Source organism: Aotus nancymaae, unplaced genomic scaffold (assembly GCF_030222135.1).
Source record: "Aotus nancymaae isolate 86718 unplaced genomic scaffold, 86718_ANA_hifiasm-v0.15.2.pri h1tg000028l, whole genome shotgun sequence".
In the NCBI taxonomy this organism is placed as follows: Eukaryota; Metazoa; Chordata; class Mammalia; order Primates; family Aotidae; genus Aotus; species Aotus nancymaae.
This window is the reverse complement of record NW_026988441.1, coordinates 9,250,426-9,272,847: the sequence shown is the minus strand read 5'-3', so window position 1 is coordinate 9,272,847 and position 22,422 is coordinate 9,250,426. Positions and strand designations below refer to the sequence as shown.

General features: G+C 50.5%; 2 protein-coding genes across 2 annotated transcripts; one reads left to right on the top strand and one right to left on the bottom strand.

The window, feature by feature from the left end:
* SNRPD2 (small nuclear ribonucleoprotein D2 polypeptide) lies at positions 1–5,901 on the bottom strand. Its single transcript, XM_064381147.1, has 3 exons — positions 5,794–5,901; positions 3,706–3,885; positions 1–274 (listed from the first exon to the last, which is right to left on the bottom strand). Coding segments are annotated over exons 1-3 (357 nt in total). The 5' UTR covers positions 5,796–5,901; the 3' UTR covers positions 1–99.
* A 671-nt stretch (positions 5,902–6,572) lies between these two features.
* On the top strand, positions 6,573–16,457 carry QPCTL (glutaminyl-peptide cyclotransferase like). Its single transcript, XM_012446746.3, has 7 exons — positions 6,573–6,817; positions 7,314–7,457; positions 9,947–10,228; positions 13,209–13,361; positions 13,462–13,561; positions 13,879–13,995; positions 15,309–16,457. The coding sequence occupies exons 1-7, from the start codon at positions 6,611–6,613 to the stop codon at positions 15,452–15,454; spliced, it is 1,149 nt and encodes a 382-aa protein (XP_012302169.1). The 5' UTR covers positions 6,573–6,610; the 3' UTR covers positions 15,455–16,457.
* The last annotated feature ends 5,965 nt before the right edge of the window (positions 16,458–22,422 follow it).

The window sequence follows — 22,422 nt, the reverse complement described above, 5'->3', positions numbered from 1 at the left end:
TAGAAAAAAACACAGAGCTTTATTATTCTCAACACCAGCGGCAGCGGTCTCTGTAGGACAGGGGAGTGAGTTCTGTTGACTGACAGGGATAGGTGGCTCCTACTTGCCGGCGATAAGCGGGTTCCGCAGGACCACAATAACTGAGTCCCCACGCAGGAACATCTTGGAGATGTAGCGGTCTTTGTTGACTGGCTTGGACTTCTTCTTGCCCTTGCCGCTCTTGGGTACCTCAGTCCACATCTCCTTCACGTTCTCCAGCACCATGTTGCAGTGCCTGGTGGGGAACAGGGAGGAGAGGCACTGGGTGTGAGGGGATGCCTGACAGCCCGCCCTACTGCCTGCTGCTTGCCCCCTCCAGCAACATGGCTTGGGGAAGGGTGCAGGTGCTAGGCCAGGATGACCAAGCTGCCCAGGCCAACTCTGCCAGTCCTTAGGCTGAGGCTGAGGCAAAAAACTGCACCTCTCTGTGACAGCTTGCTTTTTTTTTTTTTTTTTGAGATGGAGTCTCGCTCCTGCCCCACAGGCTGGAGTGCAGTGGTGCAATTTTGGTTCATTGTAACCTCCACCTCCCTCCTGGGTGTGGGTAACCCCCCATATAGGCACTGAGGAATGAGAGCTAAGCAGAACCCTGGCACAGTTAGGGCTTGAAGAATATCTCACTTTATAGTGTTACTACTCAGCTATTTCCTTTTATATAATCCTTTACATAATCATATATTAGTTTATAGAATTAGGGCTTGAAGAATCCCTTTATATAATCCTCTATATATAATCATATAATAGTTGATAGTATGAGTGCCTAAAGAATATTTCCCTACATATATACCTACAATTATATCTTAGTTCATAATCGGAGGAATGCCTAGAGTGGACACAGTACAGAGCATGAATTAAGGAATAAGCAGCTTATAATCGGAGGGATGCCTAGAGCAGACACAGTGCAGAGCATGATTTAAAGGAAAAACAGTTATACCAGGACAAGAATCCATGGCCCAGGTGGCAGCGTTCAGTATCGTAAAGATACCCGCTGTATGGCAAGCTGGGGGCAAGAGCCACTCCTCCTGATAAAGGAGTTGTAGGACCTTGTTCCAGTTCTTGTGGAAGGCTGCCTCAGACTGGCAATCCACCTTGGTAACTGTGAACTTTATCAACTCTTGCTACCGTGCTGCTTGAAAAGCATCTTCCCATAGAACTCATTGGAAGCTGCCAGAATGTGGCGGTAACCTTGACAGCTCTGTCACTGCTATGTGACTTAAAGCATCCTCCTATAAATCTTCTTAGAAGTAGTCTGCCCATAGATAGAAGTATTGCACACTGCACCCTCTTCACTGCACACGGCCCACCTTCAAGCCTCGGTGACCTAATGGGGGTGGACCCCTTACTGCACACGGCCCTTGCCTTCATGGGAACGGGCCCCTTGCTGCGCACTGTCTACCTCCCGGCCTAGGTGACCTAATGGGGGTGGACCCCATGTTTTATTGCTCACGACCCTATCACTATCCTTAAAGATGATTTCACTCACTGCCCTGCCCCCTAACCTATACACAATAAATACTCATGCTTCTGGACATTCGGGGCCTCACCTGACTCTGCTTATAGGTGGTGTGGCCCCCTGAGCCCAGCTGCATTTTTCTTGTACTTCTGTGTCCTGTCTCTTTATTTCTCGGATCCTGCGCCTCAGTACAGCATAAGGCTCACCACGACCCTGTGGGGCCCTCAGCCCTACACCTGGGTTCAAGCAATTCTCCTTTCTCAGCCTCCTGAGTAGCTGCGATTACAGAAGTGCACCACCATGCCTGAAATTTTTGTATTTTTAGTAGAGATGGAGTTTTGCCATGTTGGCCAGGCTGGTCTCGAACTCCTGACGTCAGGTGATCCACCCACCTTGGTCTAGTTTGCTCCTCTTTTAAGAAGGAAGACAATCACAGTACCTTCCTCACAAGGCCATTGGAGATTATTATTATTTTGAGACAGTCTTACTCTGTTACCCAAGCTGGAGTGCAGTGGCACAATTTTAGCTCATTGCAACCTCTGCTTTCTGGGTTCAAGTGATTCTCATGCCTCAGCCTCCCGAGTAGCTGGGATTACAGATGCCCACCACCACATCCAGCTAACTTTTGTACTTTTAGTAGAGACAGGGTTCCACCATGTTGGCCAGGCTGGTCTCCAACTCCTGACCTCAAGTGATCCGTCTGCCTTGGCTTCCCAGAGTGCTGGGATTACAGGTGTGAGTTACCATGTCTGGCCAGGTTTTGTTTTAAAAGCACTTTTAGAAGATCCTGATAATTATAGCTTCATAAAGTTGTTAAATAACACCACAGAGGATTGCGCGAATGCAAGGATTGCAGTGCACGTGAGTCTATTGTGGCAGGATACACCCTAGGATGACAGGCAAGAGGGGTGAAGAGGTGGGAGGCAGATGGGGGCAGAGGAGGAAGCTAGAGAAAAAGGAAGAAAAAAACTCAACATAAAAAAAAAAGAATAAGGCCAGGTGTGGTAGCTCACACCTGTAATCCCAGCACTTTGGGATGCTGAGGTGGGAGAATTGCTTGAGCTCAGTGGTTTGAGGCCAGCCTGGGAAAGATAGCAAGACCTCATCTCTAGGAAACTGAGGCTCAGAGTAAAAGACTTGATGACAGTCACAGAATAGCTAGTGGCAAAAACGTTACCGAATTCAGCTTCAGCGCACTGTTGAGGAAAGTACTTCCCAAATGCTACTTGCTGAGCATTTATGTGTCAGGGACTGCGCCAAGTGCTTTTCATGCATAACATCCTTTATCCTCACAATTGTTCCATGAAGGGTATGATGATGCATGTATTTCTTTTTTTTCCCCTTTTTCTTTGTTTTTGAGACGGAGTCTTCACTCTGGCGCCCAGGCTGGAGTACAGAGGCGTGATCTCAGCTCACTGCAACCTCCACCTCCCAGACTTAAGCGGCCCTTATGCATCAGCCTTCCGCGTAGCTGGGACTATAGGCGCGCATGCATATTTCAAATAAGGAAACTGAAGCCCAGAGAGGAAAAATGACCTGCTGTTCTCACTGGCTGAAACATGCAGACCCCAGCTTGCTCCCTCCTCTGATTCAAGTCTGTTCACTGTTGCCTCTTCAGACAGACCCTCTCTGATGACTGCCACTGTATAAATTAAACAGTCACTTGCTGAAGGTTACCTGGCTGCTAAGAGGCAGAGCTGGGGCATGAAGCCAGGCAGGCTGGCTTCCCAGTATATGCTCATAACCGCCACACTGCACAGCTGGAGGGGCACTGAGAGACAATCATATCTTGGGGTTTTAGGGTGCTTAGCTTTTCTTTTCTTTTATGAGATAGAGTCTCACTCTGTCACCCAGGCTGGAGTGCAGTGCTGCAATTTCGGCTCACTGCAACTTCCACCTCCTGGGTTCAAGTGAGTCTCGTGCCTTGGCCTCCTGAGTAGCTGTGAATACAGGCGCACACCACCACTCCCAGCCAACTTTCAAATTTTTAGTAGAGACGGGGTTTTGCCATGTTAACCAGGCTGGTCTTGAACTCCTGACCTCAGGTGATCCGCCTAGCTTGGCCTCCCAAAGTGCTGGGATTACAGAAGTGAGCCTCCGCGCCTGGCCATACACCCCAGGCTTCTGAGAAACCTGTCTTTGGGCTCTTCAGACTAGAGCTGGGACAGCCTCTCCGGGCCTGCACAGAACACCTCCCAGGACCCAGCACTCACCTATCGAAGGCCTTCACGCGGCCCAGGAGTTTCTTATTGTTGCGGCAATTGATGAGCACTTGGGTGTTGTTCTTGACGGACTGAGTGAGCACAGAGAGTGGACCCGTGTTAAATTCCTCCTCCTCTCGCTTCTGCAGCTCCTCCGGGGTCATCTCACTCTTGGGCTTGTTGAGGAGGCTCCTGCATGGACAAACGCAAAACCCGTAAGTGAGAGAGGCTGGAGCTGTAAGGAAGGGTGGTCAGGACCTCGGCCTCAAGTCTCTCCAACCTTGTCCCAGCATGCCCGTCCTCCTGCTCAGCCTTATCTCTGGGTATCACGAACTGAATGCCTAACAGACATTTTCTTTTTCTTTTTTTTTTTTTTGAGATGGAACCTTGCTCTGTTCCCCAGGCTGGAGTGCAGTGGTGCGATTTCAGATCACCACAACCTCCACCCCTGAGGTTCAAGCGATTTCTCCTGCCTCACCCACCCAAGAGTAGCTGGGATTATAGATCTCTGCTACCACACCAGCTAATTTTTGTATTTTCTTAGTAGAGATGGGGTTTTACCATGTTGGCCAGGCTGGTCTCAAACTCCTGACCTCAGGTGATCCTCCCAAAGTGCTGGGATTACAGGCGTTAACCCGTAATCCCAAAGTGCTGGGATTACAGGCATTAACCACTGTGCCAGCCTTTTTTTTTTTTTTAAGACAGAGACCTGCTGTCACCCAGGCTGGAGTGCAATGCCGAAATCTCGGCTCACTGCAACCTCCACCTCCTGGGTTCAAGAGATTCTCTTGCCTCAGCCTCCCATGAATAGCTAGGGTTACAGGTGACCACCACCACACCCGGCTAATTTTTTTGTATTTTTACTAGAGACAGGGGTTTTGCCATGTTGGCCAGTCTGGTCTCAAACTCCTGGCTTCAGGTGATCCACGCGCTTCGGCCTCCCAAAGTGCTAGGATTACAGGCATGAGCCACCGTGCCCGCCGTAACAGACATTTTCAACTATGTATGTCCCAGATAGGGATCCAGATCACTCAACCACCCGAGCCTACCCTACCCACAGTGTTCCCCATCTGCTTTGACGGTAACTCCATATTTCTAGTTGTCTGGGCAAAAACTCTGTCAACCTGATTCCTCTGTTTCCCTCACATCCTACATTAAATCTGTAGGAAACCGCCATTTCTTATCACGGCATAAGCCTCCATCATCTCTGTCCTAGAATCTTTCTGCTCTCTCTGCCTCCACTCATGCTCCACGACAGTCTGTTCTCCCCAGATTGGTCTGAAAGGGTTTTGCTAAAACCTAAATCATAACATGTCACTCTTCAAAACCCTCCCAGGGGCTGGGTGTGGTGGCTCATGCCTGTAATCCCAGCACTTCAGGAGACCGAGACAGTGGGTCACTTGGCATCAGGAGTTTGAGACCAGCCTGGCCAACACGGTGAAACCTCGTCTCTACTAAAAATAAAAAAATTAGCCGGGCATGGTGGCGCGCGTCTGTAGTCCCAGATTCTTGGAAGGCTGAGGCACGGGAATCGCTTGAACGGGGAGGCGGAGGCTGTAGTGAGCCGAGCTCGCTCCACTGCACTCCAGCAAGACTCCGTCTCAAAAAAAGAAAAAAAAAAAAAAAAAGTCCTAACTTCCCTATTCCAGTATTCGTAAAATTGCTGCCCCTTAACATTCATTTCAGTAGGACTAATTATATAGGAAACCCCCAACTCTGTTATCTTTTAAAACATGTTTTTCATAATTAAAAAAAATTTTTTTTGTAGAGACGGGATCTCGCTATGTTGTCTAGGCTGGTGTCGAACTCCTGTGTTCTAGTAAAGCTCCTGCCTTGGCCTCCCAAAGTGCTGGGATCACAGGCATGAGCCCCCGCGCCCGGCCCAGCGCGTTATCTAATTAAGCTGTCGCCTCCTCCGAACTCACGACGCGACAAAGGCCCCACGCCCGTTCTCAAACTCATCAGGAGAAAAGCAGGACGCTCCATCCCTAAAACATCTTGCCCCTGCCCCCCAGCTCTGCTCACCCCTTCCCACCCTCAATCGGCCAAATTTCCACCCTCAACCTCATTCCCGCCGCCTATGCCTTAGCCGGGCCTCACATGTTGGTCACTAAGCTCTCGGTTCACTCCGGTTTCCTCCGCGTTGCTGCTGCCTGAGGAGAGAGAGAGGCGGGACTTCCTCTTCCTGCGACCCACTTCCGGTGGCGCCTGCGCAAAGCCAACCAGCAAGTGGAGGCGTGGCCTGTTGCCGTAGCATTTCCCACCAATGGTGCACAATGATGGAATAAAAGCTTCGGGTAGGGGTTCGAGGCCAGTCGGAACCACACTGGGCAGATGTTCATGACAATGTAGAGAAAAGGAAAGGCGGTCTGATTCAAACCGTTGTGTGTAGAATGGTACAGGTTGAAGGAGGGAAACGACAAGCTATTTCCAAATGCCCGCCAGCTTTGACTTCGGGGGCGCGGCCTCCGTGAAGCCAATCTGCTCCTCGCTTCGGAAATGGGCACCGCCCCCTTCCCTCTGGGACGGGTTATTGACGTTTCTACTGATCTTTCCAACCCTGCGCCACCAATCCCGTGCCTGCATCCGGGAGGGGCATAGACCTGCGCCCGGGAAGGCGAATGTTTTCCACGATCAAACTCTGCTCATTGGCTTTCTCTTCTCCGCTAAGGCGGAGCCTACCCCTTATGCGCTCCCTTTTGGGCCGTGCAATTCTCAGGGGAACCAACCCCAATACCCAAGGGCGGCTCGGAGGCGTGTCCTCAGGACCACAGTTCTCATTGGTTTCATTGCCCGCTGTGGGGCGCGCTGGTGCAGCCGCTGCTGTTGCTCATTGGCCCATCGATTCCATGGGGTGGAACTTGGCTGGGCCTAAACTCAATCCGCGGTCTGGGACTGGTTTCAGGGCAAAGCTGCCATGCGTTCCGGGGGCCGCGGGCGGCCCCGCCTGCGGCTCGGGGAACGTGGCCTCATGGAGCCACCTTCGCTGCCGAAGCGCCGCCTGCTACCGCGGGTTCGGCTCTTGCCCCTGTTGATGGCGCTGGCCGTGGGCTCGGCGTTCTATACCATTTGGAGCGGCTGGCACCGCAGGACTGAGGAGCTGCCGCTGGGCCGGGAGCTGCGGGTGAGGCTGGGCGGGGACCAGGCACCGCGGGGACCCTCATTCCCTCCCCACTGTTACCTAGAGCCTAGAGTTGACGTGGCTTTAGCGTACGGCCCTAACCGCAGGTGTCACCGTCTCTGTTATCTGAGCGCATGTCCCTTACCAACGGAATAAGGCTTCGGTTTGGCTCTGCAACAGTAGCATCCTCTTAAGAGGAAGGGTCTGAAATAGTGAGACAGGGGGTTCAGGGTTCTACGCCTCTGGTCAACTATTTGGAAGAGTCCCGAACCTTTCCCCTCTCTCTCACTGGGCCTCGATTTCCCTATCAAGTTTGAGGTAGGCTGGAGCGGATGGGCTTGGAAGGACTTTTCCCGAGTCTTGGATTTATCCTAGAAGTCTGTGATGCTGGAGGCCGCAGATTAGGAAGAGGGCTCCTTGGGAGTGACGGCGCCCAGGGTAGGGTCGAAATTAGGGGTTGCTCTCATTCTTCCCTTCCCTATCCCACCTCCTTCTCAAGGTCCCGTTGGTTGGAAGCCTCCCCGAAGCCCGGCTGCGGAGGGTGGTGGGACAACTGGACCCGCAGCGTCTCTGGGGCACTTATCTGCGCCCTCTGCTGGTTGTGCGAACCCCAGGCAGCCCGGGAAATCTGCAAGTCAGAAAGGTAAAGGGACCCACCTCCAGTCCCTGACCCCCTAGCCCTCCAGGGAATCGGAAATAAGCATCCTGTTCAAGATCCCAAAGGACCTAAGAGGAGGAACTGGAGCACTGACTGGAGTTAATCGGACTATAGACTCCCATGCTAGTAACAAACCACCAGGCTGTACTGCCCACCTTAATGCCCCCATGAAAAGCTTACTGTGTGCTAGGCATAGGCAACAGACAGCCCTATAAGGTGGGTACCAATATGATCTTCATTATGCAGATGGGGAAACTGAGGCTCAGAGAGGTTATACACTGTGCAAATCCTACAGATAAATGGTAGACCTTGACTGGGCGTGGTGACTCACGCCCATAATCCCAGCACTTTGGGAGGCCTAGGCGGGCGGATCACCTGAGGTGGGGAGATCAGCCTGACCAACATGGAGAAACCCTGTCTCTACTAAAAATACAAAAAATTAGCCAGGCGTGGTGGCACATGCCTGTAATCCCAGTTACTCTGGAGGCTGAGGCAGGAGAATTGCTTGAACCTAGGAGGCAGAGGTTGCGGTGAGCTGAGATCATGCCATTGCACTCCAGGCTGGGCAACAAGAGCAAAACTACGTCTCAAAAAAAAATTAAATAAATAAATAACAGTTTTAGAAAGTGATAGACCTAGAGTTTGAACCTAAGCAGGTTGGCTCCAAGCTGGGGCTGCAATCCATCTGTTGTTTCCTAGAAAGCATCAAGAGTCATTTAAAGGCCAGGTGCAGTGGTTTATGCCTGTAATCCCAGCACTTTAGGAGGCCGAGGCAGGCAGATCACTTGAGGTCAGGACTTTGAGACCAGCCTGGCCAACATGGTGAAAACCATCGCTATTAAAAATACTAAATTAGTTGGGCGTGGTGGTGGGTACCTGTAGTCTCAGCTACTCGGGAGGCTGAGGCACGAGAATTACTTGAACCCGGGAGGTGAAGGCCACAGTGAGCTAAGATCGTGCCACTGTAACCCAGCATGGGTGACAGAGTGAGACTCCATCTCAAAAAAAAAAGTCATTTAAATATTGCCTGAGTCCGAATGCTACCTCATTCACTTAGATGTGACCATGGACTAGGTTTTTTTTTTTTTTCTGTTCTTTTTTTTTTTTTGAAATGGAGTCTCGCTCTGTGGCCCAGGCTGTAGTACAGTGAGGCAATCTCGGCTCACTGCAACTTCCACCTCCTGGGTTAAGGCAATTCTCCTGCCTTAGCCTCCCAAGTAGCTGGGATTACAGGTGTGCGCCACCATGTCTGGCTAATTTTGTATTTTTAGTAGAAATGGGGTTTTGACATGTTGAACAGGCTGGTCTCAATCTCCTGACCACGTGATCCACCTGCCTCAAACTCCCAAAGTGTTGAGATTACAGGCGTGAGCCACCACACTCAGCCTTGGACTAGTTTCTTAACCTCTCTGAGCCCATTTCCTCATCTGCAAAATGGGGTCATGTATTAGCAGTCCCGACCCTGTACAGTTCCTAGAACAGAGCTTAGACCACAGTGAGAGCTATTTAAGGGTAAGCTGTGATGAGTCTGTTGGTTTCAAGAGGTAGGGTCACCCCAACATCTGACACCCAGTAGGTACTCAGCAGGAGTGTGTCAAGGAGATGATTTTAATCAGAGTAGGGGGCCTGGCACAGTGGCTCATACCTGTAATCCCAGGACTTTGGGAGATTGAGGCAGGTAGATCACTTGAGGTCAGGAGCTTGAGACCAGGCTGGCCAACATTGTGAAACCCTGTCTATACTAAAAATACAAAAATTAGCCAGGCATTATGGCAGGTGCCTGTAACCCCAGCTACTCAGGAGGCTAAGGCGGGAGAATGGCTTGAACCTGGGAGGTGGAAGTTGCAATGAGTGGAGATCGAGTCCCTGCACTCCAGCCTGGGTGACAGAATGAGACTCCATCTCAAAAATAAAAGAAAGAAAGAAGGAAGGAAGGAGAGAGGGAAGGAGGGAGGGAGGGAAGGAGGGAAGGAAGGAAGGTAGGAAGGAAAGAAGGAAGGAAGGAAGGAAGGAAAAGAAAGAAAGAAATCCATTAAGGCTGGGCGCAGTGGCTCAAGCCTGTAATCCCAGCACTTTGGGAGGCCGAGGCGGGCGGATCACGAGGTCAAGAGATCGAGACCATCCTGGTCAACATGGTGAAACCCTGTCTCTACTAAAAATACAAAAATTAGCTGGGTGTGGTGGCATGCACCTGTAATCCCAGCTACTCGGGAGGCTGAGGCAGGAGAATTGCTTGAACCCAGGAGGAGGAGGTTGCAGTGAGCCAAGATTGTGCCACTGCACTCCAGCATGGCGCCTGGCGACAGAGTGAGACTCTGCCTCAAAAAAAAAGAAAGAAAGAAAGAAAGAAATCCATTAAATCAGAGTGGGGCTTTAGAGTCAGCCGGTCTGCTCTGCATGGCTCAGGTCACGTGGCCCTTTTCCCCACCTCCTCCCCAGTCCCATCCACCCTCCCACTTCTCTCTTGCTGCTAGTTCCTGGAGGCCACGCTGCGGTCCCTGACAGCAGGCTGGCATGTGGAGCTGGATCCCTTCACCGCCTCGACGCCCCTGGGGCCACTGGACTTTGGCAATGTAGTAGCCACGCTGGACCCGGGGGCTGCCCGTCACCTCACCCTCGCCTGCCATTACGACTCGAAGCTCTTCCCACCTGGGTCGACTCCCTTTGTGGGGGCCACAGATTCGGCTGTGCCCTGTGCCCTGATGCTGGAGCTGGCCCAGGCCCTTGACCTGGAGCTGAGCAGGGCCAAAGAACAGGTAAGGAGCAGGAGTGGGGGAGGGTGGTGGCATGCCTCCACTTTTCCGCAAGTCCCCACCCTCCCTTGCCTGGTCATTGTCATCCCTCTCGTATTCCCACTGTACTCCACACACAGAGCCACAGGGATCTTTTTTTTTTTTTTTTGTGAGATGGAGTCTCACTATGTTGCCCAGGCTTGAGGGCAGTGGCGTGATATCGGCTCACTGCAACCTCCACCTCAGAAGTTCAAGCAATTCTCCTGCCTCAGCCTCCTGAGTAGCTGGGACTACAGGTATGTGCCACCACACCTGGCTAATTTTTTATATTTTTGGTAGGATTGGGGTTTCGTCATGTTGGCCAAGCTGGTCTTGAGCTCCTGACCTTGTGATCCGCCCACCTCAGCCTCCCAGCGTGCTGGGATTACAGCGTAAGCCACTGCACCCAGCCTAATATTGTATTTTTAGTAGAGCCAGGGTTTCACCACGTTGGTCAGGCTGGTCTCGATCTCCCGACCTCAGGTGATCTGCTAACCTTGACCTCCTAAAGTGCTGGGATTACAGGTTCAAGCCACTGTACCTGGTTGCCACAGGGATCTTTTTACCTCCTGGATGTCAGATCCTCTTTCCTCTCCCCCAGACTCTCCCAGGGCTCCCACCTCATTCCAAGCATAATCCAGAGTCCTTTGATTGGCCCAGGAGCTGTGCCCTGTTGCCTCTCCAGCCCCATCTCCCTCCCCTCACCCCTTGCTCACTCTGCTGTAGCCACACCCACCTCCTCTGGGTTCAGCAAACCCACAGGGCTTGCTCTCCCTCAGGGCATTTGCACTTTGTTTTACATAGAATGTGCTTTTCTGGCCAAGCTCAAACCTGTAATCCTAGCACTTTGGGAGGCCAAGGCAGGAGGATTGCTTGAGGCCAGGAGTTCAAGAGCAGCCTGGACAACATAGGGAGACCCCATCTCTATAAAAATGTAAAAAAGGTTGGGCGTGGTGGCTTATGCCAGTAATCCCAGCACTTTGGAAGGCCAAGGCCGGTGGATCAAGAGGTCAGGAACCTGGGAGGTGGAGGCTGCAGCGAGATTGCGCCACTGCATTCCAGCCTGGGCAACAGAGCAAGATTCTAGCTCAAAAAAATAAAAAAGATATGCTTTTTGGAGATATTTTCCTACTCTGCACTCAGGTGTCTACTCCAATGTCACCTGTTCAAAGAGGCCTTCCCTGCCGGGCACGGCGGCTCATGCCTGTAATCCCAGCACTTTGAGAGGCCAAAGCAGGAGGATCACCTGAGGTCAGGAGTTTGAGACAGCATGACCAACACAGTGAAATCCTGTCTCTACTAAAAATGAAAAAATTAGCCAGGCATGGTGGTGGACACCTGTAATCCCAGCTACTCAGGAGGCTGAGGCAGGAGAATTGCAGGAACCCGAGAGGCAGATATTGTCATGAGCTGAGATCACGCCACTGCACTCCAGTCTGAGCGACAGAGCAAGACTCGGTCTCAAAACAAACAGAAGACAAAAACACAGATCTCATCATGCTCCTGCCCTGCTCAACACTGCTCCATGCCTCCCCAGTCTCCCTATAACAAAGCCCACACAAGCCCACACTCTTTGGCCCTTGCTCACCCCTCCAGACTCCTCTCAAACCCTGTGACGCCTTCCCTGGCCACAGCCTTGCCCTGTGTTATTCCTTTGGCCGGGAATACTCTTCCTGCTGCTCCATTTTGCCAGGTTGGTTCCTACCCACTCCCAGGGCATACATCCCTTCCCAAAAAAACCTAGCCAGGCAAGATGGCTCACACCTGTAACCCCAGCACTTTGAGAGGCCAAGGCAGGTAGATCATGAGGTCAGGAGTTCAAGACCAACCTGGTCAAGATGGTAAAACCCCATCTCTACCAAAACTACAAAAATTAGCCAGGCATGGTGGCAGGCGCCTGTAATCCCAGCTACTCAGGAGGCCGAGGCAGGAGAATTGCTTGAACCTGGGTGGCAGAGGTTGCAGTGAGCCGAGATCACGCCACTACACTCCAGCCTGGGCCAGAGAGTGAGACTGTCTCAAAAAAAAAAAAAAAAGGCTGGTCACAGTGGCTCACGCCTGTAATCCCAGCACTTTGGGAGGGCGATGTGGGTGGATTAGGAGGTCAGGAGGTTGAGACCAGCCTGACCAACATGGTGAAACCTTGTCTCTATTAAAAAAAAAAAAAGACCCAATGCCCTCTCCAGGCCAGGTCATCCCCCAGCCTCCTTCCTATGCCCTCTGTTGTTCTCGGAAGCATTTGTCTCAACTGCATTTCACTGTGTGTATAATTATTCATTTGTGGGTCTGTCTCTTTAACCAAACTGAGCTTGAGGAATAATAATCAGAGATAACCCTTATTTAGTTATATGCCAGGCACTGTTCTAAGACCCAGATTCAAACCTCACCCTTTGAAAGAACTGTTATTGCCAGGCACAGTGGCTCACATCTGTAATCCCAGCACTCTGGGAGGCCGAGGCATTTGAGGTCAGGAGTTCAAGACCAGCCTGGCCAACATGGTGAAACCTCGTCTGTATTAAAAACACAAAAATTGGCCAGGCATGGTGGCAGGCACCTGTAATCCCAGCTACTCAGGAGGCTGAGGCAGGAGAATTGCTTGAACCCTGGAGGCAGAAGTTGCAGTGAGCTTGGATCACGCCACTGCACTCCAGCCTGGGCAACAGAGCTAGACTCCATCTCAAAAAAAAAAAAAAAAAGGAACTTTTATTAACCCCATTTATAGATGAAGAAGCTGATGCTTTGAGAAGTTAGTAACTTCCCCATGTCTGCTTTGTTACGAAGCAGCCAAGAACAGATTCGATCCTAGACAATTGGACTTGGAGTCTGTGCTCTTGACTACCACGTTCTATGAATGAGGACACCTCATTTGTTCTGTTACGTTGTGCAAGCGGGCAAGAAATATGGGTGTGTTGAGGCTGTGGGCTAGTCCTGAGCTGGGTCTGGCCACCCCCCGCTGCTCCCACAGGCAGCCCCGGTGACCCTGCAGCTGCTCTTCTTGGACGGTGAAGAGGCACTGAAGGAGTGGGGACCCAAGGACTCCCTTTATGGCTCCCGGCACCTGGCGCAGCTCATGGAGTCTATACCTCACAGTCCCGGCCCCACCAGGATCCAGGCTATTGTAAGACCAGGGTCCCCTGCCTTCTGGTGAGGGAGGGAGAGGTGAAGTGGGGTTGGCATCATCCTGCTCGGGCTCCTCCAGTCCTGGCCTCTCTCCTTAGGAGCTCTTTATGCTTCTTGATCTCCTGGGAGCCCCGAATCCCACGTTCTACAGCCACTTCCCTCGCACGCTCCGCTGGTTCCATCGGCTGAGGATTATTGGTAAGAGTGAATGTGGAGGTGGGCCCCAGCACACCTGGGGTATGGGGCACAGGATGGCAAGCTGAGTGGGGACAGGCACCTGCCCTCTAAAGCCTCATCCACCAGTCTGGGCCACATAGGGAGACCCTCCATCTCTTAAAAAAAAATTAGTGGCCGGGCACAGTGGCTCATGCCTGTAATCCCAGCACTTTGGGAGGCTGAGTCTGGAGGATCATGAGGTCAGCACCTTTGGGTGCTCTGCCCTCCTCCGATTTGTGGACTGGAGATTTTTGACTGCTAAGAACTAACCCTTCCTCTCAAATCGCCCCCACCTCCAGAGAAGCGTCTGCACCGTTTGAACCTGCTGCAGTCTCATCCCCAGGAAGTGATGTACTTCCAACCCGGGGAGCCCATTGGCTCCGTGGAAGACGACCACATCCCCTTCCTCCGCAGAGGTACCTGTTGCCGGGAGCGAGGAGGGTGGGCAACCAAGGAAGCCACAAATTGGAACTGGCCGTGTCCCCTTCCCAAGGCTGGAGAATGCTGCTAAGTGGCTTAACCTGTTTGTGCTTTTATTCATCTGTAATATGGGGATAATACTCTCTCTTCTTTCTGAGACAGAGTCTTACTCTGTCGCCCAGGCTGGAGTGCAGTGGCACGATCTTGGCTCACTGCAACCTCCAACTCCCAGGTTTAAGTGATTCTCCTGCCTCAGTCTCCCGAGTAGCTGGGATTACAGGCACGTGCGACCATGCCCAACTAATTTTTGTATATTTAGTAGAGACGGGGTTTCACCATGTTAGCCGGGATGGTCTTGATCTCCTGACCTCGTGATCCACCTGCCTCGGCCTCCCAAAGTGCTGGGGTTACAGGCATGAGCCACCGCATCCAGCCTTAATACTCTCTATCTTAGAGTATTGTTGAGGGGATTGAATGTGCTAATACCTATAAAGACCTTACTTGGTCATTGTTAAAGGGTCTATGAAACAAAAAAGAAGAACAAAAAAAGACCTTACTTGACCCAGTGCCCAGCACATAGCAATCATTCAAGAAATGTTTGCAGCTGGGCACGGTGGTTCACACCTGTAATCCCAGCAATTTGGGAGGCTGAGGTGGGAGGAATTTGAGCCCAGGAGTTTGAAACCAGCAACATGGCATAAATCTTGTCTTTATTAAAAATACAAAAATGTAGCAGGACATGGTGGTGGCATGCACCTGTAGTCCCAGTTGCTTGAGAGGCTGAGGTGGGAGGATCACCTGAGCCTGGGAAGTCAAGGCTGCAGCGAGCCTTGATCAAGCCGCTGCACTCTAGCCTAGGCGACAGAGGGAGACAATATCTGAAAAAAAAAGTGCCAGAGCTGGGCATGGTGGCTCAGGCCTGTAATCCCAGCACTTTGGGAGGCCGAGGCGAGTGGATCACCTGAGGTCAGGAGTTTGAGACCAGCCTGGCCAACATGGTGAAATCCCACCTCTACTAAAAATACAAAAATTAGCTGGGCGTCATGGTATCTGCCTGTAATCCCAGCTACCCAGGAGGCTGAGGCAGTAGAATTGCTGGAACCTGGGAGGTGGAGACTGCAGTGAGCCGAGACCGAGACACTGCACTCCAGCCGGGCGACAGAGAGAGACTCCGTCTCAAAAAAAAAGTGCCAGAACATATCTTTTGCCAGTGTGTGGGGACAAGGCCAGGCTATCCAGAGGCTGGGCTTGGGCTCCTGGGTTGTGGTGGGCTGCAGTGGACCTGATGAAGTCTCCTCTGTCACTTCAGGGGTCCCCGTGCTCCATCTCATCTCCACGCCCTTTCCTGCTGTCTGGCACACCCCTGCGGACACCGAGGCCAATCTCCACCCGCCCACGGTACACAACTTGAGCCGCATTCTTGCTGTGTTCCTGGCCGAATACCTGGGGCTCTAGCGAGCTGACCCAATGCCTGTGGAGAGGACTGTGAGAGAGAAGGTCCCGGTGTGAGACCAGTGGCGCTCAGGCAGGACCTGCCTAGGATATGCTTGCTTGTCCTTTTCACACCTTTGTCTCCTAATTGTGCTACAATTGGAAGACCTTCTTTCTTTTGATTGTCTCAAGCTGCCACCCTTGAAGGACAGGGAAGAGACCACTGTGGGGTGACAGCCAGAGGAATAAGAACTTGGCCCCTACCCAGAGGTAAATATACTTGGTCTGAAGGTTTGCAGGGGCCAAATGCTGTTGTTTTAGTCAGTGAACTAAAAGAGTAAAAGACTGCGGGGTGTGGTGGCTCACGCCCGTAATCCCAGCACTTTGGGAGGCCAAGGCAGGTGGATCACGAGGTCAAGAGATCGAGACCATCCTGGCCAACATGGTGAAACCCTGTCTCTACTAAAATACAAAAATTAGCTGGGTGTGGTGGTGGGCGCCTGTAGTTCCAGCTACTCGGGAGGCTGGAGCAGGAGAACTGCTTGAACCCGGGAGGCAGAGGTTGCAGTGAGCTGAGATCGTGCCACTGCACTCCAGCTTGGTGCCTGGCAACAGAGCAAGACTCTGTCTCAAAAAATAAAAATAAAATAATTGAGGCCGGGTGTGGTGGCTCACATCTGTAATCCCAGCACTTTGGGAGGCCAAGGTGGGTGGATCACGAGGTCAGGAGATTGAGACCATCCTGGCCAACATGGTGAAACCCCGTCTCTACTAAAATACAAAAAGTTAGCTGACTGTGGTGGAGGTGCATGCCTGTAATCCCAGCTACTTGGGAGGCTGAGGCAGGAGAATCGCTTGAACCCGGGAGTCGGAGGTTGCAGTGAGTTGAGATCATGCCACTGCACTCCAGCCTGGCGACAGAGTAAGACTCTGTCTCAGAAGTAAATAAAGAAATTTTAAAAAAAGAAGTTTTAAAAAAGAATAAAAGACTGTCACTGGTCTGGATCAGTGATGCCACCCAACCAAATGAATTCTCTGTGGCTTGTTTTGTGTCGGTTCATTCTCCAGAATGGCAGCCTTGCTACTGTACTAGTCCTAACCTAACTCCCACATGGGGCACACGGAGGATGTGCTCACAACCAGGCACAGAAGAGACGAAAGCTGTTATTTGGGAAGTCCAGATTCTGCCAGACCCAATGGGCAATAAGCCAGTGTTTCTGGCTGGGTGTGGTGGTTCATGCCTGCAATCCCAGCTCTTGGGAGGCAGAGGCGGAAGGATAGCTTGAGCCCAGGAGTTTGAGACCAGCCTGGGCAATATAGCGAGACCCTACTCTCCACAAAAAGGAAAAAAAAAAGTGTAACAAGTGTTTCTGCAAAGCACTGCCTGCATAAGACAGGTGTGGTGGTGCACACCTGTAGTCTCAGCTACTTAGGAGGCTGAGGTGAGAGGATCCTTTGAACCCAAGAGTTCAAGACCAGCCTGGGCAACATAGTGACACTGTCTCAAAACAACAACAACAAAACCCCAAACATGCTGTAGAACTTGTGTAAATAGATGTTGCATGACAAGGGGGATCTGAAATCCAATAAGCAGGTGAGACAACATAAAATGAAATTTCTTGGCTGGGCATGGCGGCTCATGCCTGTAATCTCAGCACTTTGGGAGGCTGAGGCAGGTGGATCGCCTGAGGTCGGGAGTTCGAGACCATCCTAGACAGCATGGTGAAACCCCCTCTCTACTAAAAATACAAAAATTAGTCAGGCATGGGTGGCAGGCGCCTGTAATCTCAGCTACTCAGGAAGCTGGGGCAGGAGAATCACTTGAACCCGGGAAGCGGAGTTTGCAGTGAGCCAAGATAGCGCTGTTGCACTCCAGCCTGGGCAACAGAGTGAGATTCCATCTCAAAAAAAAAAAAGTTTCCTTACCGCATGATGTGAATTTTTAAGACAGAATCCAGAGGCTCCCAAAGTATTTCACTATGGAACCCTTTTTAGTGAGAAGCACTTCAAAGAACTAGGATACCTTGACCGGGCGCGGTGGCTCACACCTACCTGTAATTCCAGAACTTGGGGACGCGAAGGCTGGTGATTCACCGGAACTCAGGAGATCAAGCCCAGCCTGGACAACATGGTGAAACCCCATCTCTACTAAAAATACAAAAACTAGCCAGGCATGGTGGCAGGCACCTGTAATCCCAGCTACTCAGGAGGCTGAAGCAGGAGACTCGCTGGAACCCAGGTGGCGGAGTAGAGATGGGGTTTCTGCAGTGAGCCAAGATCACGTCGCTGCACTGCAGCCTGGGCAACAGAGCGAGACTCTGTCTCAAAAAACAAAACAACAACAAAAAGAACTAGGATACCTCAGAAGATGCTTTGGAAAACATGGAGTTTTGAAAGTCTGAGAGCATCTATAGGAGGAATGGGTAAGACAGACCTAGATTGACTGCCGAGTCGTTAGAGCACACTGTTTCCTTTCAGCTGTGGGCACAGCAGTGTGAGACGGCAGGTGTAATTGCAAACTCCAATGAGAAAGTATTTCCCAGCCCTACCTAATTCTCAGACTCAGCTGGGGTGCTTCTTAAACAATGCAGACTGCCTGTGGCGGCTCATCCTTGCAATCTCAGCACTTTGAGAGGTAGAGGTGGGAGGATCCATTGAGCCAGGAGGTTTTTTTGTTTTTTTGTTTTGAGATCGCATCTCGTTTTGTTGCCCAGGCTGGGGTGCAGTGGCGCGTTCTCGGCTCACAGCAACCTCCATCTCCCAGGTTCAAGCGATTCTCCTGCCTCAACCTCCTGAGTAGCTGGGACTATATATAGGCACATGCCACCATGCTTGGCTAATTTTTTGCATTTTTAGTAAAGACGGGTTTCACTGTGTTAGCCAGGGTGAACTCAATCTCCTGACTTTGTGATCTGCCAGCCTCTGCCTCCCAAAGTACTGGGATTACAGGCATAAACCGCTGCACCTGGCCTTTAAATGACTCTTGATGCTTTCCGGGAAACAACAGATGGATTGCAGCACCAGCTTGGAGCCAACCTGCTTGGGTTCAAACTCTAGGTCTATCACTTTCTAAAACTGTTATTTATTTATTTAATTTTTTTTTGAGACGTAGTTTTGCTCTTGTTGCCCAGGCTGGAGTGCAATGGTGTGATCTCAGCTCACCGCAACCTCTGCCTCCTAGGTTCAAGCAATTCTCCTGCCTCAGCCTCCAGAGTAACTGGGATTACTGGCATGTGCCACCACGCCTGGCTAATTTTTTGTATTTTTAGTATTTTTAGCATTGTATTTTTAGTATTTTTTGTATTTTTAGTAGAGACGGGGTTTCTCCATGTTGGTCAGGCTGATCTCAAACTCCCCACCTCAGGTGATCCGCCCGCCTCGGCCTCCCAAAGTGCTGGGATTACAGGCGTGAGCCACTGTGCCTGGCCCGTGCTGTTCTTAAGGATACACTTTGGTGCATACACAGCTGCTCAGCAAACCAACTCAAAAGAAAAACCTGAGACAGGTAGAGCCTGGAAGCAGAGTTCTACGCTGCGCTCTGTACCTGCAGGTTTATGATCCTGCAGGTTCATGACTTTTTTTTTTCCCCTACTTACAAAACCATGCAAGGGTTTATGACTGTGATAGAGACTGAGCAGTGAGCACGGGTGCCAGGCCACGGTTGGAGGATTATTATACAGTGAAGGTGAGCATCTTCCCTACAAATCACCTCCAGGTCTGAAACTCGGGATATCAAATGAGAGGGTAAACATAGGCCCCCAATTTAGGTTCTACATTCACTGACATTTACTGAGCATCTACTATGTGCCAGGAATCATGAGAACTTTTTTTTTTGAGATGGAGTTTCACTCTTGTTGCCCAGGCTGGAGTACAGTCATGACCTTGGCTCACTGCAACCTCCAACTCCTGGGTCCAAGTGACTCTCCCTCATCAGTAGCTGGGATTTTTATAGGTGCCCGCCACGATGCCCAGTTAATTTTTGTTTTGTTTTGTTTTGAAACGGAGTCTTGCTCTGTGACCCAGGCTGGAGTGCAATGGCCCAATCTCAGCTCACTGCAACCTCTGCCTCCTGGGTTCAAGCGATTCTCCTGCCTCAGCCTCCCTAGTAGCTGGGACTACAGGCACATGCCATCATGCCCAGCTAATTTTTTTTTTTTTTTTTTTTAAGTAGAGACGGGGTTTTGCCATGCTGGCCAGGCTGGTCTCAAACTCCTGACTCCGCCCTTAGCCTCCCAAAGTGTTGAGATTACAGGTGTGAGCCACCGAGCCTGGCTTAAATTAGTTTTTTGTAGAGATGAGGTCTTGGTATGTTGCCCAGGCTGGTGCTAAACTCCTGGCCTCAAGTGATACTCTTGCCTCAGCCTCCCAAAGTTCAGGGAAGGTGTGAGCCACCACACTTGGCCTTTTTAAAAATACTATTTGTGTCTTTTGTCAGTTTGTAATTTTCCAACCATCATGTCTTTTAATATTGTCTTTGTATGTATTCTTTCTTTTGATTCTGGAATGCCAATTAAACAGTATTGTTTTTTCCTTTAAAAAGCCACTTGTATAAATGTGGGCACCTGTAGGAGATCTACCTGTGGTAGATCTTTTTGCTATTTAACCCAGCTATTTGGGTGACTCTTGGTTATTGCATTTCTCATTTTTTTTCCCTACACAACGCTGATGTATGCATTTTTGATTTGTGAAAGTTATGTCAGTGGGCTTTCTTTCCCTTTCCTACCTACTAGGCCACTTTGTTTTTTTGTTTTGTTTTTTTTTTTGAGACATAGTTTCCCTCTCGTTGCCCAGGCTGGAGTGCAATGGTGTGATCCCGACTCACCACAACCTCTGCCTCCCAAGTTCAAGAGATTCTCCTGCCTCAGCCTCCCGAGTAGCTAGTACTACAGGCATGCACCACCACACCTGGCCAATTTTTTGTATTTTTAGTAGAGATGGGGCTTCTCCATGTTGGTCAGCTCCCGACATCAGGTGATCCACCTGCTTCACCTTCCCAAAGTGCTGGGAAGGTATGAGCCACCACACCCGGCCTTGATTTTTTTGTTGTTTTTTAGTTTTGGCTTCCTTGCTGATAATTCCAAGTTATTTTAAAAATGGTTTTTTTTTTTTAATTTTTTTTTTTTTAAGATGGAGTTTCACCATGTTGGTCAAGCTGGTCTTGAACTCCTGACCTCAGGTGATCCACCCGCCTTGGACTCCAAAGTGCCTGGATTACAGGCGTGAGCCACCACGCCCAGCCTAAATTTTTAAACATAGTTTAAATGTTGTATTATAATCTGCGATTGACAGTTTCACCATGTGAAGCCTATGTGGGTGTCTTTGTTGTTTCTGTTGGTTCTTGTTCATATTATTTCCATTTGTGTTTGGTTATTTGTGCACTACTCTTTACCTGAACCATTATTTGTGGCAGGCTGGGTGCGGTGGCTCATGCCTGTAATTCCAGCACTTTAGGAGTCTGAGGCAGGCAGATTGCTTGAGGTCAGGAGTTCAAGACCAGCCTGGCCAACATGGTAAAACCCCATCTCTACCAAAAAATTACAAACAAAAAAATTGCCAGGCATGGTGGTGGGCACCTATAATCCCAGCTACTTGGGAGGCTTAGGCAAGAGAATCACTTGAGCTGGGGAGGTGGAGGTTGCAGTGAACTGAGATGGTGCCATTGCACTCCAGTCCGAGAGACAGGGAGACTCTGTAGCAAAAAAAAAAAAAAAAAAAAAGCTAGGCGCGGTGGCTCACACCTGTAATCCCAGCACTTTGGGAGGCCAAGGTGGGTGGATCACCTGAGGTCAGGAGTTTGAGACCAGCCTGGCCAACATGGTGAAACCCTGTCTCTACTAAAAATACAAAAAATTAGCTGGGCATCGTGGTACATACCTGTAGTCTCAGCTTCTTGGCAGGCGAGGCAGGAGAAACACTTGAACCCAGGAAGCGGAGGTTGCAGTGTGCCGAGATCACACCATTGCACTCCAGCCTGGGCAACAAGAGCAAAACTGGGTTTCAAAAAAAAAAAAAAAAAAATTGGCCGGACACAGTAACTCACGCCTATAATCCCAGCACTTCAGGAGGCTGAGGTGGGCAGATCACAAGGTCAGGTGTTCCAGACCAGCCAAAATGGTGAAACCCCATCTCTACTAAAAATACAAAAAATTAGCTGGGTGTGGTGGCACACACCTGTAATCCCAGCTACTTGGGAGGCTGATGCAGGAGACTTGCTTGAACCCGGGAAGTGGAGATTGCAGTGAGCGGAGATCAAGCCACTGCACTCCAGCCTAGAGATAGAGCGAGACTCCGTCCCCTGCAAAAAAAAATTACTTGTGGGGCTTCTAGATGACAGTTCCTTCCAAAGGAACTGCCAAGGGCCAGTCTGTGGCCACAAATTGTCTGGATCTTTTCTCATTTGATCTCTGCAACTTGGATACCTCTGCAGTCTTCTGGGTCATCCCTACCTGAGCTTGCAGTTCTCTGGGATCCCAGTTCCCGTGGTTGTTCACCATGGGCTGGCTTTGGCCTTGATTTTTACCTGCTCGCTCCAGTAAGGCTGCAAAGTAGGAAACCCCAGTGTGCCCACATCAGCAAATGCCCTGACAGCAAATGTGGCTTCAGAGCCCCACATACCATTCTCTTAACTGTTTGGCGTAGTGGGTCCTTACTGTATTTTATTGGTTATTTGATCCTTTTAAGGAGATTTTTTTTTTCAGTTGTTCTCAACAAGAAGGTCCGAATAATCTTCACGCTCCCCACAAGAAATTGAAATCCCACAAGATTCAAAGCCAGGTCTTTTTGATTCTAAAATCGAAGCATTGAATCACTACCACAATGTATCCTAGGCCTTCTAGAAATTGATTTCCTGAGAAGAATGTCAGAGACTGTTAGCTGCCAGTTTTCTCTTTCTTAAAACTGAAAATTTAAGATATCCAGCTGGGCACGGTGGCTCACCCCCACTGTAATCCCAGCATTTTGGGAGGCAGAGGCAGGTGGATCACTGGAGGCCA